General features: G+C 37.1%; 1 protein-coding gene across 10 annotated transcripts in view; it reads right to left on the bottom strand.

The window, feature by feature from the left end:
- The window catches only part of KATNAL1 (katanin catalytic subunit A1 like 1), a 92,582-nt gene that overhangs the window by 36,814 nt on the left and 38,633 nt on the right, over positions 1 to 17,135 (bottom strand). For 7 of the 10 annotated variants that reach the window (XM_061133625.1, XM_061133623.1, XM_061133627.1 and 4 more), the window contains exons 2-3: positions 4,611 to 4,783; positions 2,552 to 2,712 (exon numbers count right to left, since the gene is read on the bottom strand). In XM_061133625.1, coding sequence (XP_060989608.1) covers positions 2,552 to 2,712; positions 4,611 to 4,772 — 323 coding nt within the window. In that variant the 5' untranslated portion in view covers positions 4,773 to 4,783. Of the gene's footprint in view, positions 1 to 1,361; positions 1,963 to 2,551; positions 2,713 to 4,610; positions 4,784 to 17,135 lie in introns of those variants that run through there. The other 3 variants (XM_061133629.1, XM_061133631.1, XM_061133630.1) reach the window with 2 other exon arrangements.

Below are 17,135 nucleotides of genomic sequence, written 5' to 3'. Positions count from 1 at the left end.
GGGTTGGTTTTTCTCTAATGAGAAGTTTTCAGGAAAGTGTTCATCAATGGGAAAATGCCAGCCACACTTTTTTATTCAGTTTGAGCCACAGATATCAGTGTTGTTATCTGTGGCCACTGCTTTCTGCAGTATATCATGGTGCTCCAGCAATTAAGAACAGGTACTTCCTACACTGAAAGTTACTCCTAGATCCAGATGGCTTCACTGGAAAATTCTCCAACCATTTAAACATAATTAATGCCAATCCATCTAAAACTCTTCCAGAAAACTGAAGAAGGGAGAACACTTCAAACTCATTTTATGAAGCCAGCATTGCCCTGAAACCAAAGCTAGATTAGGACATGACAAGAAAAGAAAACTATAAATCAATATCCTCAAGGAATACAGAGGCAAAATTTCTCAACAGAATATTAGCAAAGCAAATTCAACAACACATTAAAAGTATTATACACCATGACCAAGTAAGATTTATCCTTGGGATGCCAGGCTCAACACATACAAATCAATAAGCATGATCTCTCCCATCAACAGAATAAAAGATAAAAATCATATGATCATCTCAATAGATGAAGAAAAGCATTCGACAAAATACAACATCCTTTCATGAGGAAAAACCCTCAATAAACTGAAGGAACATACCTCAGCATGATAAAGGCCATGTACGACAACAACTAAATTACACTCAACAGTGAAAAATTGAAAGTTTCTCCTCTTAGATCAGGAACAAGACAAGGATGACCTTACTCTCATCACTCTTATTCAACAAACACTGAAAGTTCTAGCTAGAGTAATTAGGCAAGACAAAGAAACAACAGGCACCCAAATTGGAACAGAATAAGCAAAAATCATCATTATCTGCAACTGGTAAGATTTTAAATACAGGAAACCTTAAAGGCTCACCAGAAAACTACTGAAAACTAATCAATTAATTCAGTAGGATACATGATCAACATAAAAAAATCAGTTGTGCCTCAATATATTAACAATAAAACATCTGAAAAAGAAATAAAATTATCCCATTCACACTGGCATCAAAAACAATAAAATACTTAGAAAAGAATCATCTTGTGTTTTTATAATGGGAATCATAAAATTATCTCTAACTCAGTGGAAAAACTCCTGACAAAATAAACTAACTACTTTTCAGTTCTTTAAATGCTTTTTGAAAATTTTAAGAGATCAACAAGCTAAACACATGATCACAGCTACTAATCAAAAGGAAATTTTATTTTCTGTGATGCAACACTCGGACCACAATATGACTTCACAAAAAAAGGGACTGAAAGCCAGAAAGAGCTAAACACAGCTCCTGGTCTAGCCTAACTTACAGGTCAAGGTCTCCCAGGCCTCAATTTCCTTACCTGTAGAATTAATGAAGTTACTCGGTGTTGGCTGAATGCCTGCTGCTGCTGCTGCTGCTGCTGCTGCTAAGTCACTTCAGTCGTGTCCGACTCTGTGCGATCCCATAGATGGCAGCCCACCAGGCTCCCCCGGCCCTGGGATTCTCCAGGCAAGAACACTGGAGTGGGTTGCCATTTCCTTCTCCAATGCGTGAAAGTGAAAAGTGAAAGTGAAGTCGATCAGTCGTGTCCGACTCTTAGCGACCCCATGGACCACAGCCTACCAGGCTCCTCCGTCCATGGGATTTTCCAGGCAAGAGTACTGGAGTGGGGTGCCATTGCCTTCTCCAAGCTGACTGCCTACTATGTGCCAAATGCTGCGTGAGCAGTGGAGTTTGCTATTTGTTATTTGTGTTGAGTAAATAAAGCCATGGTCCTTGCCCTTGCAAACTCCTACCCTTGTCAAGAGACAAAGAAATACAACATAACTGGGATGAACACACTGTCATGCCTGGGCAAACCAGAAAAGGCTGCAATGAGGAAAAACAGTTTAACTGAGACTTGAAGAGTGAATATGAATTGCTTAGATGAGGATTATGGCTATTCCTTAAGGAAGAACAGACTGTGCAAAGACAGGAAGGTAGCAAAAAACAAGAAGAGAGAGGTTTAATATAGATGGTACAGAGGCTGAGCATCAAGGAGATAAACCTCAAGCCTTACTGCCACACTACTGATTCACCCTTCCACCTTAAAGGAAAGGTAAGGTTCCTTCTATACTAAGATTCTGGAAACCGGCTGTAGGCCCAACCAGATGGATCCAATTTGTCCACCATTTCATCTGAAATTGTTAGTCTTTCAAAGCAAAAAAGCTTTGATGTTGACATTATGAAATCTAAAAAGAACTTGCTTAACTGATAAATTTATCAGTTAAACTAAACTTTAGGACCAGCAGTGGATTTCTACTGTTATGATTACAGTAGTAAAATATTTCAAAAGCAAGATATATAACAAATGACATAGTTCTGTTCTTTATCAACTACAAACCCTGTAGACACACATGTGTGAAAATTATAAACAGATACTAAATTTACATGGGGCATGCCGCCCCAAAGAGTTTTTCATACTTGGTTTAAATAAAGCTTTACTTTTCACTCTGAACATCAATTAATTCAAGAAGTACCTAAGGAGAACAAACATAAAGTTCCACTTACCTGTGTTCCGCAGGTACGGGGGGCGGCCACACGGCAGGATCTCTAAATGGTTCATCTTGACAGGACACAGGGAAATCTGGGGGCCTGTCGATTTTAAAACTTTCCAAAGTACTGACAATACTTTTAACTTGTTCATATTCTTCCAATAATTCCTGCCGAACCTTTAAAAAAAATAGCCTTTATGCTATAAGCTATTTACGTAAATTGCCAACAACAAACTGCTATAGAATGTTAGTTTTCTTAATGCCATTCAAAGTATGCAAAATGAGTCATTAAAACACAGTCAAAAAACCAAAGAGCTATTTAAAGTAATATAGATAGGAGGGCAGGAATTGGTTTGGAAAAAGACATATACCTTTTCTTAAGGCAAGTAGTTATATATCTTTCATAAAGAAATTCTTTCTACCAAAGAATGTGATGACCATTAAGACAATTCAAAACAAGCAACTAAGTTATTAACCAGTAACCATTCCCAGAAATCTATAATGTTATGCTAAATTCTTTTAATATATTTGTAAATAATACCCTCAAAACTTGTCAGCCAAAATTTTCATCAGCATTTCCTATCCCCATTATCACAAGATATGAAATGCCTCTCACGGGCATCTAAAAGCCCATGAATGGCATAATACCCATTTCCAGTTTAAGTTCTGCTTCATCAAAGTCTGAATTCTTTTGGCCTTGTTTAAGATTTTTCAAGTCCAGGCTATAGTTTATTTTAAGCTCAGAGGCAAGATTTTTCCCACATTTAAAAAACTTTACTGAGCACTATGTGGAAATTCTTATGTTTTCAAATTTTGAGCCCAAATTAATTTTCAAAGGCAAACAGATAACAGATTGAAAATTACATTTATAAGCTAATTTCAATCATTCTAATTTTTTAACCAGAAAGCACAATATACTATAAAGCAGAGCATAAGAAGCTTTCCCTTAACTTTATCTCAAATAACATATAGAAACATATAAAGAAGTCACAAAACCAAAGAAAAATCTAAATTCACCTAATATATGCAACTATATGCTATACTAAGAGAAATGAAATTTCAGAACCTAATGGCAATAAACATAATAGAAGTACCAGAATAGAAACGCTCACCATTTAACACAATTAAGAACATGTCAAAAATATTTCCACGCTGGATTAGTAAACAAGTCTTGTCTGTGGCTAGGACACCAGAGAGAAGAACTCAAAAATTTCAATTTGAGTTAAAACCAATATATTGTTCTCACTCAACATAATTTGGTAACACTTAAGTTGGAAAATAAGCCAAATTTACCCTGAAAACTTAGTAAAACATCAATTTCTGACCAGTGGAAAAATTAAAAGAAACACTTGAAATGCATTAGCACATAAATGAAACTTCAAAGAAATGCTTGACTTTGTTCTTTTAATTTTAAAAGGATTTTAAGTTTTAAGAGTAAATGGGGAAATTGTAATTCAAGTTTTTATTAACTAATATTATAAAATCAAATTGTATAGTCAAGAGACAGAGTAAACATATTAGTGTGTTTTATTAGATTACTGACTCCTTTGTATTTGTAAAGAGTCTTTCAAAAGAAGAGGAAACTTTCTTAAAGGAAAAGTTTTGTGAAATGGGTCAAAATTATATGTAAAAATGAAAGGGGAAAGGGCAAATAGAAATACCTCATTTCTACAACTTGTAATCACACACAATTAGTCAACTGAAGAGGAAAAAACAATGAGAATCAATTTGAATTAAATGGCTTTGAAATACATCTCAAAAATACTGAGTTGACCAAAAAGTTTGTTCTGTTTTAAGTAAACCTAAAAGACATTTTTTCATTTTCACCAAGGCTTTTATTGAACAATGTGTTCACTAACTGAACAAACTTTTTGGCCAACTCAATATATTATGAAAAACATATACATATTAACTAGGAAAGACAGAAAAACTATCCAGAGTACATTTTTAAATATATTTCAGCATTCAGACAAAAGAGAACTATTCGCAAAATCTCAAACTGATTTTCCAACTCAAATCTTTCCAGTGTAGCAGACCGCTGTCCTCACCCACTGAACACTTCCACGTGCTCTTACCTGCTGCCATCTGCCTTTGACCGCTGGGTCTCTGACTGACTGGCAATGTCTCTGAATCTGCTGTATCACCCCCTGGTAATATACCATGGATGAGTCATAATTTCCAAGAAGTGCATATTCTCTTCCTTTCTTTGCATTGTCACAAATCTCAGCCAAATTCATCCTTCAGAGATCTAAACATAAAATATAATAGCTTTTTATTAAGTTTTCAGTACTGACTTTAAAGCATTTCTTATTACACTTTAAAAGATCTGCTTAAAACTACTTTGAAAGTCAAAATGTTTCTCTCATTCTTTGAGGTTATCTGAATGCATCTTATAATGATACTGGACAAAGTTCCCAATTTTGGAAATGCACAGACTACAAAAGAACACCAACGGAGATAACCAGAGAAATGACACAGATCTGCACTATCAATTTATGTTCCAGCTACATAAATTGGACATCAGTTCTCCTTGCTCAGTCATAATCACCACAAGCTACACTAACAGTAAAGATCAACTTGCTTTATTTTAGTCGGTTTATTCTTGACAATGTAAAGCTAAACATATAAATAGCTCAGATTTTCCACCGACATCAATTAAAACTGCAAAAATTATTTTTCACTAAAACTATCTGGCCCCAAGACCAAAAAGGGCAGGAACTTTCTGACTTAAGGAACACATTTTAAAACTACAGCCTATAGTTGTCCATGCATCATTTATATGCATTTAAGTGTTTCATACAACTTAAATCTACGCAAAAACCTGAATTTAACTATCTGATGCGCCCCAATCTGGTAATCTATGCTCCTGCCATTCTCTAGAGCTTTTTGCCTGTGCAAATCACTATCATTAATCTTCCCCTTCTACAAGAAGCTAGGACAAATACCATCTGAACCTCTCGTTTCCACCAAAGCCCTCCAGCTCAATAATTCTGGCTTTTTCCCAGACTTCTCAACAGTCTCCCAAGATCATACAAGGCTTCTATGCAAAGACACTTTCCACTGGAAACTATCCAGAGATCCAGAAGAATGAAATCTTGGGAAGGAGTCCAAATTGACCTACTCTTCCTGGAACAGTAAACCAAGAAATACACTTAGAGAAAAATCATTTTGTCCCATGCTTTCCTGAGGGGATTAAATTTTGATGGGAGTAGCCTGGCTCTTCCTCTCTACCTCTTATCTGTTCTTAAGGGGCTCAGAACCTCTTCCTCAAAACTAACCACAACTACTTCTAGGCATTTTAGCTGACTCCAGTACATTCCTGAAAATATTAGAGTCATTTCTTTTTATGTGTTCTGCCATTTTAGTTGCCCCTTCTCCCAGCATAGGTTCCTTGAAGGCACCATTTATGTTACTTGAGAATCACACTGCAGCAAATAGTATGCTAGTCTTACATAGTAAGAAATTTCAACATCCAGTAGATCTACCCACAGAATATAGGACAACCATGGAAAGCCTTTTCTTCAAATTCAGTTCAGTTCAGTTCAGTTGCTCAGTCATGTCCGACTCTTTGCGACCCCATGAATCGCAGCACGCCAGGCCTCCCTGTCCATCACCAACTCTCAGAGTTTACTGAAACTCATGCCCATCAAGTCGGTGATGCTATCCAGCCATCTCATCCTCTGTCATCCCCTTCTCCTCCTGCCCCCAATCCCTCCCAGCATCAGGGTCTTTTCCAGTGAGTTAACTCTTTGCATGACGTGGCCAAAGTATTGGAGTTTCAGCTTCAACATCAGTCCTGCCAATGAACACCCAAGACTGATCCCCTTTAGGATGGACTGGTTGGATCTCCTTGCAGTCCAAGGGACTCTCAAGAGTCTTCTCCAACACCACAGTTCAAAAGCATCAATTTTTTGGCGCTCAGCTTCCCTCACAGTCCAACTCTCACATCCATACATGACCACTGGAAAAACCATAGCCTTGACTAGACAAGACCTTTGTTGGCAAAGTAATGTCTCTGCTTTTTAATGTGGTCATAACTTTCCTCCAAGGAGTAAGCGTCTTTTAATTTCATGGCTGCAATCACCATCTGCAGTGATTTTGGAGCCCAAAAAAATAAAGTCTGACACTGTTTCCAGTCTCCCCATCTATTTCCCATGAAGTGATGGGACCAGATGCCATGATCTTAGTTTCCTGAATGTTGAGCTTTAAGCCAACTTTTTCACTCTCCTCTTTCACTTTCATCAAGAGGCTTTTTAGTTCCTCTTCACTTTCTGCCATAAGGGTGGTGTCATCTGCATATCTAAGGTTATTGATATTTCTCCCGGCAATCTTGATTCCAGCTTGTGCTTCTTCCAGCCCAGCGTTTCTCATGATGTACTCTGCATATAAGTTAAATAAGCAGGGTGACAATATACAGTCTTGATGTACTCCTTTTCCTATTTGGAACCAGTCTGTTGTTCCATGTCCAGTTCTAACTGTTGCTTCCTGACCTGCATGCAGGTTTCTCAAGAGGCAGGTCAGGTGGTCTGGTATTCCCATCTCTTTCAGAATTTTCCACAGTTTAAATTACAATTCTTCAAATGAGTCCTTAGACAAAAGCATTAATTCTGCTAATATATGCAAGAACACAAAGATGCACAATGGAAATATTTCCATGTAAAGTAGGGTCAGCAAACTTTCCCTGTGAATGGCTAGAGTAAATATTTTTAGCTTTGAGGGGCAACAGGAAAATTTGAGAGTATTATGTAGTAGTTATATATAAAAGAGACAAAAATGTCCATAATTTTTAACAAAATTCAAACTATTATAGTAGTAATCACTGAGTACAACTTTTTGCAGAACAGGGGATATGATTTCATGTAGTTGGGATTCAGAGTTAAGTGTTTCCTATCATCAAGATCAACTGCAAATGTTCACGTGTCAGTACTGCTTTTTAATAAGATTTACACATTTCATGTTCAAAAGTGTCTGTTTACCAAGAGAGGTATTGTCACATACTGATATCAAATCACAAGCATATAATTTCAATCCAGCATATTCACTGTTTGAAAAGCATTTGAAGGTTTTATTCTTCTCTTGGTAAGTCATTACACTGCATGTTAATCAATTCCAAATGAAGGTTAAGTGGAAGTATCTCCATTACACAGTTAAATGGATTCTGTAATATGGAAATTTCATTTGCACTTGCATCAAAGTAGTTTGAGCTCAAATACACTGAAAATCTGGATGGGAACAGAGATCTCACTTCTTTGCTTTAACTTTTGACAGTGTAGAAAGCTATATATTATAAAATAGCACAGTACTACTTGTGATTCAAACATTAGCTGGCATCAAAATAACTTTAGGTTCGCACGTAAGCAGTCTGATCCTGAAACTTTCCATTGAATTTACTAAGAAACATTATCAAGTCTGCAGCAAAGCTGCTTTCCAAAGCTATTCAGTGTTCAGTAACAGTGGATGAGAACAGTTCCTCTCATTCAGAAAAATTTCAGATTAGCCCATAACTCAAGACTGCAATAGAACTTCGCCACTACAAGCCACGGAACTGCTGTGTGGTAGGGAGACGTCAGGATATTCTGCTTCTGACAAAAATTCAAGGAACTGACAATGGTTAAGCCCTCAAGAGTAACACTCCTGCGTCTTAAGACACTAACGGTTTCTTATCACATGATAGATTCAAATATTCTCTGCAAAATACCTGCTGATTATAAAAAAGTAAAGAACCATCAACTTTAACCACCCTATGTTTTCACAGCTTTGTAAATTTGTTCACGTAAGCCTTTTTTCTCTTCTACACATATTTTTATTTTTTTACCACCACTAGCTCCAACACATCAGATTCCACTTCAGGTTGTACAGAATAAGTGTATTCTCAACTTTTTAATAAATATTCCTGTCTGTAGCTATTCCATGAACACTATTCATTAAATATTATTTCTTCAGTAACTTCAAACTCAGCATTGACTTTGCAAATAAACACTTGAGCTGTTCTGGTAACATCTGTCAATTCACCAAGAGCCAAGGAAAACCACTCAAAATCATTTGCCTTGTTTTTTTAATTGACTGATGTCCTCAACTATTCTAGCAATTGTTCTCACCAAAAGGCTAATAGTCTTAAACAAGTTTATTCTCTCCAGACACATTTCTTTGGCTGCTACAGTCAAATAAGATTTACTTAAGTCACCATCAGCAAATGATTCCTTCTTTGGCCAACTAATGAGACACTCAAGACACTTACTCCGGGTGCAGCCTGATTTTTGTTTTTTAATTTCATGAGGAAATTCTGCTTGAAAAGATACTCCTTTTTAAGTTTTCTAGCCACTGCTTTCCTGTGAATTAGGAATACCACGATGAGTGATTCGCCTGGTAATATCAGTATAAACTGTATTTCTTCAGCACACCTGTAGAGTCATTGCATAATAATCACAATGCTTTGTCATCCTGTTCAATATTCCTCACTTCACTGTGCTTTAAAAGTATAAATACTTCAAATCCATTTTTCTCATCTTTTCTGTTTTTAACATGACAGGAATCTGCTGATAATAAAGTAAAATGTCAGAGTCCAGGGATATGGAGAGCACATGAGACACTGTGACGATAGTGAAAGCACGCAGCAGTGTAAAGCACTGAAACACCACCAAGTCACTACTGGCACTACTCAACTTTGTACAAAAGCATCCACAGACAATATGAAAACAAATGAAAAAAAAAGAAAACAAATGAGTGTGGTTGTGTTCCAATAAACCTTTATTTACAGACACTGATAACTGAATTTCATTTATTTTCACATATCATAAAACATTATTCCTCGTTTGACTTAACTGTTAAAAAAAAAAAGAAAAAACATCCTTAGTTCATGTGTGTGTGGGTGTTAGTCTCTCAGTATGGTCCGACTCTTTGTGACCCCATGGACCATAGCCCACTGGGCTCCTTTGTCCATGGAATCCTCCAGGCAAGAATACTGAAGTGGGTTGCCATTCCCTTCTCCAGTGGATCTTCCTGACCCAGGGATCAAACCTGGGTCTCCTGCTCTGCAGGCAGACTCTTTACCATCTGAGCCACCAGCTGTTCAAATACAAGTTGCAGGCTAGATTTGGTCCCCAGATTGTAGTTTGCAAACTCCTGCTTTCAGCTTGTCTTAAGAATCTAGGAAAATAAAGGCACATTAAATCCAAAAGAAGTAGAAGGAAGAACATAACACAGTTGAAAGCAAAAATCAATAAAATAGAAACAAGAAAAAATTTTTCAATGTCGTAAAAAGTTGGTTCTTTGAAGAGATCATTAAAAATGATTAAACCTCTAGTTATACTAATCAAGAAAAGGAGAGAGAAAACACAAATTACCAAAATCAGGAATGAAGGAGGGGCCATCACTACAAACTGTAAAGATAAAGTCACAACATACCAAAGCTATTTCTGAAGAAATAATTAATCTGAATAGTCCTGTGTCAATCAATGAAATTCAATTTGTAGTTTAAAATCTTCCCACCAAAGAAAAACAAAAAACAAAACCAACACTCCAAATCCAAAAGACTTCATGAGTGTATTCTTCCAAGTATTTAAGGAAAAAAAAAACAATTTCCAAACAAACTCTCAGAAAAAGAAACAGGTGGAAAACTTCCAACTCATATTTTAAGACCAATGTTAGCCTGATACCAAAACCAGACATTATAAGAAAAGAAACTTACCTACCAGTATCCCTCAGGAACATAGATACAAAAATATTTAAATTTTAGCTAATCAAATCCAGTATATAAAAAGGATAATGCATTATGACCAAGTGGAGTTTATATAAAAAATTCAAGGAGGTATCTATTTAAAAAACTAATTTTAAGAGACTAAAAATAAAACATGATCATCTGAACAGATGCAGAAAAAGTAGTGGACAAAGCTCAATACCATTCATGATAAGAATGCTTAGCAAACTGAGAATAGAAATTCCTCAATCTAGCAAAGAGCAGCTATCATCAGATTAACTGTGAAAAAACTGAATGCTGCTGCTGCTGCTAAGTCGCTTCAGCCGTGTCCGACTCTGTGTGACCCCACAGACGGCAGCCCACCAGGCTCCACTATCTCTGGGATTCTCCAGGCAAGAACACTGGAGTGGGTTGCCATTTCCTTCTCCTATGCATGAAAGTGAAAGTGAAGCTGCTCAGTGGTGTCTGACTCTTAGCAACCCCATGGACTGCAGCCTACCAGGCTCCTCCCATGGGATTTTCCAGGCAAGAGTACTGGGGTGGGTTGCCAATGCCTTCTCCAGAAAAAACTGAATACTCTCTCCCAAATCAAGAAAAAATAAGCAAGGCCAGTGAATCTCCTCTCAACCCTTCTATTCAACATGAGAACTATAGGTTCTAACCAGTGCAACTAGCCAAGAAAAAAATAAAAGGGATACATATTAGAAAAGCAGAAGGAAAATTGCTCTTATTCACATACGATGTTAATTGTTAATGGAGAAAATCCTAGGGAATCTACAATAATTACTAGAACTAGGAAGTGAGTTTTGTAAGGTTGCAGGATACACGGTTAATATTAAAAAATCAATCGTATTTCTACTAACAATAAAAAAAATTGAAAACTAAAGTCAAAACAGTAAAATCACTCAAAAATACTAAATACTCCAGGGATAAAAGCAACAAAACATATATAAGATCTGGGCACTGAGAAATTAAAGATGACCTAAGTTAACAGATATACATACATGCGTGTATGTGCACATGCATTTATGAATTGAAACCCTCAAGGTCAATTCTCTTGAAAGTGATCCACAGACTCAACGAAACCCCAATCAAGATCCCAGCAGCCTTTCTTATAAAAACTGACAAGTTGATTCAACACTTAGATGGAAATACAAAGGACATAGAACAGCCAAAACAGTTTCAAAAATTATAGTAAAGTAGGACAACTTATACTGATTCCAAGATTTATTGTAAAATTAACAGGAATCAAGACGGTATGGGACTGGCATAAAGTTAGACACAGACCAATGGAACAAATCAGAGTACAGAAAGACCGAAATGTGTATGACCAATTAATTTTTGACAAAGTTGTCAAGGCAAATCAATGAAAAAAAAAAAAAAATATATATATATATATATATTTTTTTTTTTTCCAAAAAGGGTGTTGAAACAGCTGCTGCTGCTGCTAAGTCACTTCAGTCGTGTCCGACTCTGTGCAACCCCATAGACAGCAGCCCCCCTGGCTCCCCCGTCCCTGGGATTCTCCAGGCAAGAACACTGGAATGGGTTGCCATTTCCTTCTCCAATGCATGAGTGAAGTCGCTCAGTTGTGTCCGACCCTTAGCAACCCCATGGACTGCAGCCTACCAGGCTCCTCTGTCCATGGGATTTTCCAGGCAAGAGTACCGGAGTGGGTTGCCATTGCCTTCTCCGTTGAAACAGCTAGATATCCATATTAGGGGGAAAAAAATTCTGAGTCTCAAGTCTTACCTCACAACATATACAAAATTTAACTCAAATTGAATGACTCAAATATAAGAGTTCAAACTACAAAACTTGCAACTTAAGATTGTGGGGGTGTTTTGTACTGGTCCCCCAAACCCCAGTTTCTACAAAGCAACGTGTAATGGGCCATGTGGTAACAGCAAATGCAGCAGACTACATTACCCAAGAATCCTAAATTTAGGGAACCCAAATCTATCATACTGAATACCATGCATGCCTCCCCTTTGTTCCAGATGAAGATACTTTCTTTCTTTCAAGGCTGTAAGCAAGCCTAACCTTTTCTCTGGACACTCTATCTACCTCCCAAGGCTGTTCAATTTGGTATTTCAATTATCTAGGGTAGTCTTTGTCTTTTCTATATTGAATCTTTTTTTTTTTTTTGGTCTATCACATGTCTTTCTTCCTTTTTTGGTTTACCCTCTTGTTCAGTCATTAAGTCGTGTCTGACTCTTAGCGATCCCACAGACTGCAGCAGGGCTTCCCTGGTGGCTCAAATGGTAAAGCGTCTGCCTGCAGTGCGAGAGACCCGGGTTCGATTCCTGGGTTCAGAAGATCCCCTGGAGAAGGAAATGGCAACCCACTCCAGTACTCTTGCCTGGAAAATTCCATGGAATGAGGAGCCTGGTAGGCTACAGTCAATGGGGTCGCAAAGAGTCGGACACGACTGAGCAACTTCACTTTCAGACTGCAGCATGCCAGCCTCCCCTGTCCCTCACCATCTCGTAGAGTTTACTCAAACTCATGTCCATTGAGTCAGTGATGCTACCTAACCAACTCATCCTCTGCTCCCTCCTTCTTCCTTTGCCTTCAATCTTCCTCAGCATTACAGTCTTTTCCAATGAGTCAGCTCTTTGCATCAGGTGGCCAAAGTACTGGAGCTTTAGCTTCAGTTCTTCCGATGAATAATCAGGGTCGATTTCCTTTAGGATTGACTGGTTTTATCTCCTCACTGTCCAAAGGACTCTCAAGAGTCTTCTCCAGCATCACAATTCAAAAGCATCAATTCTTCAGCACTCGGGCTTCTTTATGGCCCAACTCTCACATCTCTACATGACTACTGGAAAAACCATAGCTTTGACTGTATGAACCTTTGTCAGCAAAGTGATGTCTCTGCTTTTTCATAGGCTGTCTAGGTTTATCATAGCTTTCCTTCCAAAGAGCAAGTGTCTCCTTTATAGAATACATTTTCCATAAATGGGGAGTAAAATAAAATTTTGAGACTATGCATGTCTTAAAACACCTTTATTAAACTATCTTCATACTTCAGTGATAGTCTGGCTGATTACTGAATTTTCATTTGCAAATAATTTCCTTTAAAAATGTAAAAGCATTGCTCTATTACCTTCTAAGTTTCAAGATTAAGTTGAGGCAACTAAAGTCATTCAAATTTCTGATTGCTTATATATGTCTTTTTCCCTTTCTGCAAACTTATAGGATCTTCTCTTTGACACAAGTTTCCTAAAACTGTTGATGAAATGCTTTGACATGGGTCTATATGTGATTCTTTCAAACTAGAAACTAGTGTCTTTCAATTTTAGGAAAACTTCTGAATTAGTTCGTTGATGATTTCTTTTCATTTTTCTCTCTTCTGAACACCTTTTATTTAGCTATTGGACTTTCTAGGTTAGCCCTCTAATTTACTTATCTTCCCTCTTTGCTCTTTTGCTCAACTTTGTTCTAGATTTTCTCAACTTTGTATTCTAGCTCCTCTCTATGAAGTATTTTTCTCCTTTTGCACTTTATTTTTGAAGTATGTGACACACAGAGTAAACATATCTTCAGGGAATTTTAAAACGGATTACACCCAGGTAACACCCACATCAAGATATGGAACATTTTCTTACCCCACTGAAGCCATGACTCCTCACAGTTAGTACTTGCCCTCCAGGGCAGCCACTATTCTCACTTCCGTTGCCATAGAATGCTGCGTGCTTTTTTTGTTTTTAATCAGCTTTACTGAAGTATACTTTTTACACCATGAAATTCACACATTTTAAGAATACAATTTTATTTCTTTTGAAAAATGTGTACAACTGCATGCATTGTTCCATTCATTAATCACCACAGAGTTGTCTTTTCTGGAATGTGACATAAATAGAATCATATAGTATATATTCTGGTGTTTGACTTCTTTCATTTAGAATAATGCTTCTGAGATTCAACCATATTGTTGTATGTATCGGTAATTTGATGCTTTTATTGCTGAGCAGCACCTCATTATGTGAATATACTAAAATGCATTTATTCATTCACCAGTTCTCCATAAGGCACTTCACAGAAACAACCAAAAGTACAGGATACATCCTTGACCAAGACTTCACAGTATTTGCACTGAGGTCATATCTAAAATTTCAAGGTACAAAAATTACAATCTATTATAACAGTGAGGCAAATGCTACAACATACAGCAGAATTATTGCTATTATCAAAAGCACTTGATAATCTAATAGTCACTACAAAATAAGTATACCTAAAAACATAGGAGCAAGCCATTTAAAAATGAATAGACAGGTCTGAAAAAGAATCAACAACTTTTAGCATTAAAATGAAATGTTCACTGAAATGAAAAACTCAGTGCACTGAGGAAATAGCAGATCAGGCACAGATGAAAGGAGGATCAAGAAACCAGACTATAGGGCTATAGAACTTGCCCAGAATGCAGCATATAAATACAGAATAAGTAAACAAAGATAAGAAGTGCAGAGAGTACAAAGACATAGCCCAATATATGTCTATTACGAATTCTAGGAGAAAAAAAAGGAGAGAGCAATATTCAATACATAATGGCTAAAACTTTTTCAAAATCTATACAAGACAGTAACTCTGTTTCAAAATAAATAAAAACAAGTCCACATCTAGGACAACGCAGTAAAACTACAAAACCTAAAACCGATAGAGAGAAATGATATATTATCAACAAAGGAAAAATAATATATTGACAGCTAACTTTCCAAAAGGAATACTGGAAGCCTGGAGGCAGCAGAATAATGTCTCTCATGTGCTACTAGTTGGAGGCTGCCAATATAGACTTGTATACCAAGCTAAACTATTCAAGTGTGAAGGAAATATTAAAATTTCAGGCAGAAAAGCCTGGGTATGAATCCAGGCACCACAAATTTTTAGTTGTGATCTCAAGCAAATCATGTAACTTGTCTCAGCCTCTACATAGTTCTACATCTATAAAATAGGGAAAATAATATTTATCATCACAAGGTTATTGCAAAAATTAAATGTGAAATACATTAGCATCATTCCAAGCACATAACACTGAACCAATGTAAGCTATTATTTTCACTCCACACTCAATATTAATGCATAAGTTTGAAGCCGCTTTCAACTAACCCAGTTTTCACTGTAATTCCTAGAAGCTCTATCACAACTTTAATTACTTTTAACCATAACCTCTGTGAATAGAGGTTTTAAAAGGTTTAACCATTTAAACTCTTTGAAACGTAAGAGGATTTTTTAAAAAATCTCCTTGAATTTAAATTAGAAGAGTTTCTAGGACTTTTAAATGGTCAGGTTACATCTGAGGGAGGCATAGATATATTTTAACAATGCCACATACTTGACAAGTTATTTTGAGCATTATCATGTATTCAAAAATGAATCAGCATCTTCTTACAATATTTGCAATTGAACTGACCCAGTAGTGTTGCCCTATATACAACAGTCCAAGTAATATCTTCAAGGAGAGTTTTAGTCTCAGAACAAAAAGAAGAGCTCAGTTCAAGTTCATGCTCAGACTAAGAAGAAAAAAATGCTGCCTCATATGGTTCTACATAATTATGACTTGTCTCCTTCATGACTCAGATCTAAACCTAACAAATTCCTGGTTCCAACCTATCTCTTCAGCAGCATCTCCAACCACACCCTTCTCTTCTTTAAATCTACCATCAACCCACAAAACAAATGCATGCACACAAAGCTTTTTCCCCAGCATAACTGCATTTCTCTCTTATACCACGACTAAGACACACATTTGGGAAAACTAAAATGTGAAGTCATGTGGGCCTTAGGAAGCATCACTACAAACAAAGCTAGTGGAGGTGATGGAATTCCAATTGAGCTATTTCAAATCATAAAAGATGATGCTGTGAAAGTACTGCACTCAATATGCCAGCAAATTTGAAAAACTCAGAAATGGCCACGGGACTAGAAAAGGTCAGTTTTCATTCCAACCCCAAAGAACGGCAATGCCAAAGAATGCTCAAACTACCACACAATTGCAGTCATCTCACACACTAGCAAAGGAATGCTCAAAATTCTCCAAGCCAGGCTTCAGCAATACGTGAATTGTGAACTTCCAGATGTTCAAGTAGGATTTAGAAAAGGCAGAGGAACCAGAGATCAAATTGCCAACATCAGCTGGATCATCATAAAAGCAAGAGAGTTCCACAAAAACATCTATTTCTGCTTTATTGACTATGCCAAAGCCTTTGACTGTGTGGATCACAACAAACTGTGGGAAATTCTGAAAGAGATGGGAATACCAGACCACCTGACCTGTCTCTTGAGAAATCTGTGTGCAGGTCAGGAAGCAACAGCTAGAACTTGACATGGTACAACAGACTGGTCCCAAAAAGGAAAAGGAATACATCAAGGCTGTATATTATCACCCTGCTTATTTAACTCATATGCAGAGTACATCATGAGAAATGGTGGGCTGGATGAAGCACAAGCTGGAATCAGGATTGCTGGGAGAAAATTCATTACCTCAGATATGCAGATGACACCACCCTTATGGCAGAAAGTGAACAAGAACTAAAGAGCCTCTTGATGAAAGTGAAAGAGGAGAGTGAAAAAGTTGGCTTGAAGCTCAACATTCAGAAAACTAAGATCATGGTATCTGGTCCCATCACTTCATGGGAAATAGATGGGAAAACAGCGGCTGACTTTATTTTTTCAGGTTCCAAAATCATTGCAGATGGTGACTGTAGCCATGAAATTAAAAGACGCTTACTCCTTGGAAGGAAAGTTATGACCAACCTAGACAGGATATTAAAAAGCAGAGACATTACTTTGCCAACAAAGGTCAGTCTGGTCAAGGCTATGGTTTTTCCAGTAGTCAGGTATGGATGTGAGAGTTAGACTATAAAGAAAGCTGAGTGCCAAAGAATTGATGCTTTTGAACTGT

This window comes from Dama dama, chromosome 30 (assembly GCF_033118175.1).
Source record: "Dama dama isolate Ldn47 chromosome 30, ASM3311817v1, whole genome shotgun sequence".
NCBI lineage: Eukaryota > Metazoa > Chordata > Mammalia > Artiodactyla > Cervidae > Dama > Dama dama.
Note: the sequence above shows the minus strand (reverse complement) of the source record. Positions and strands in the feature narration are given on the sequence as shown.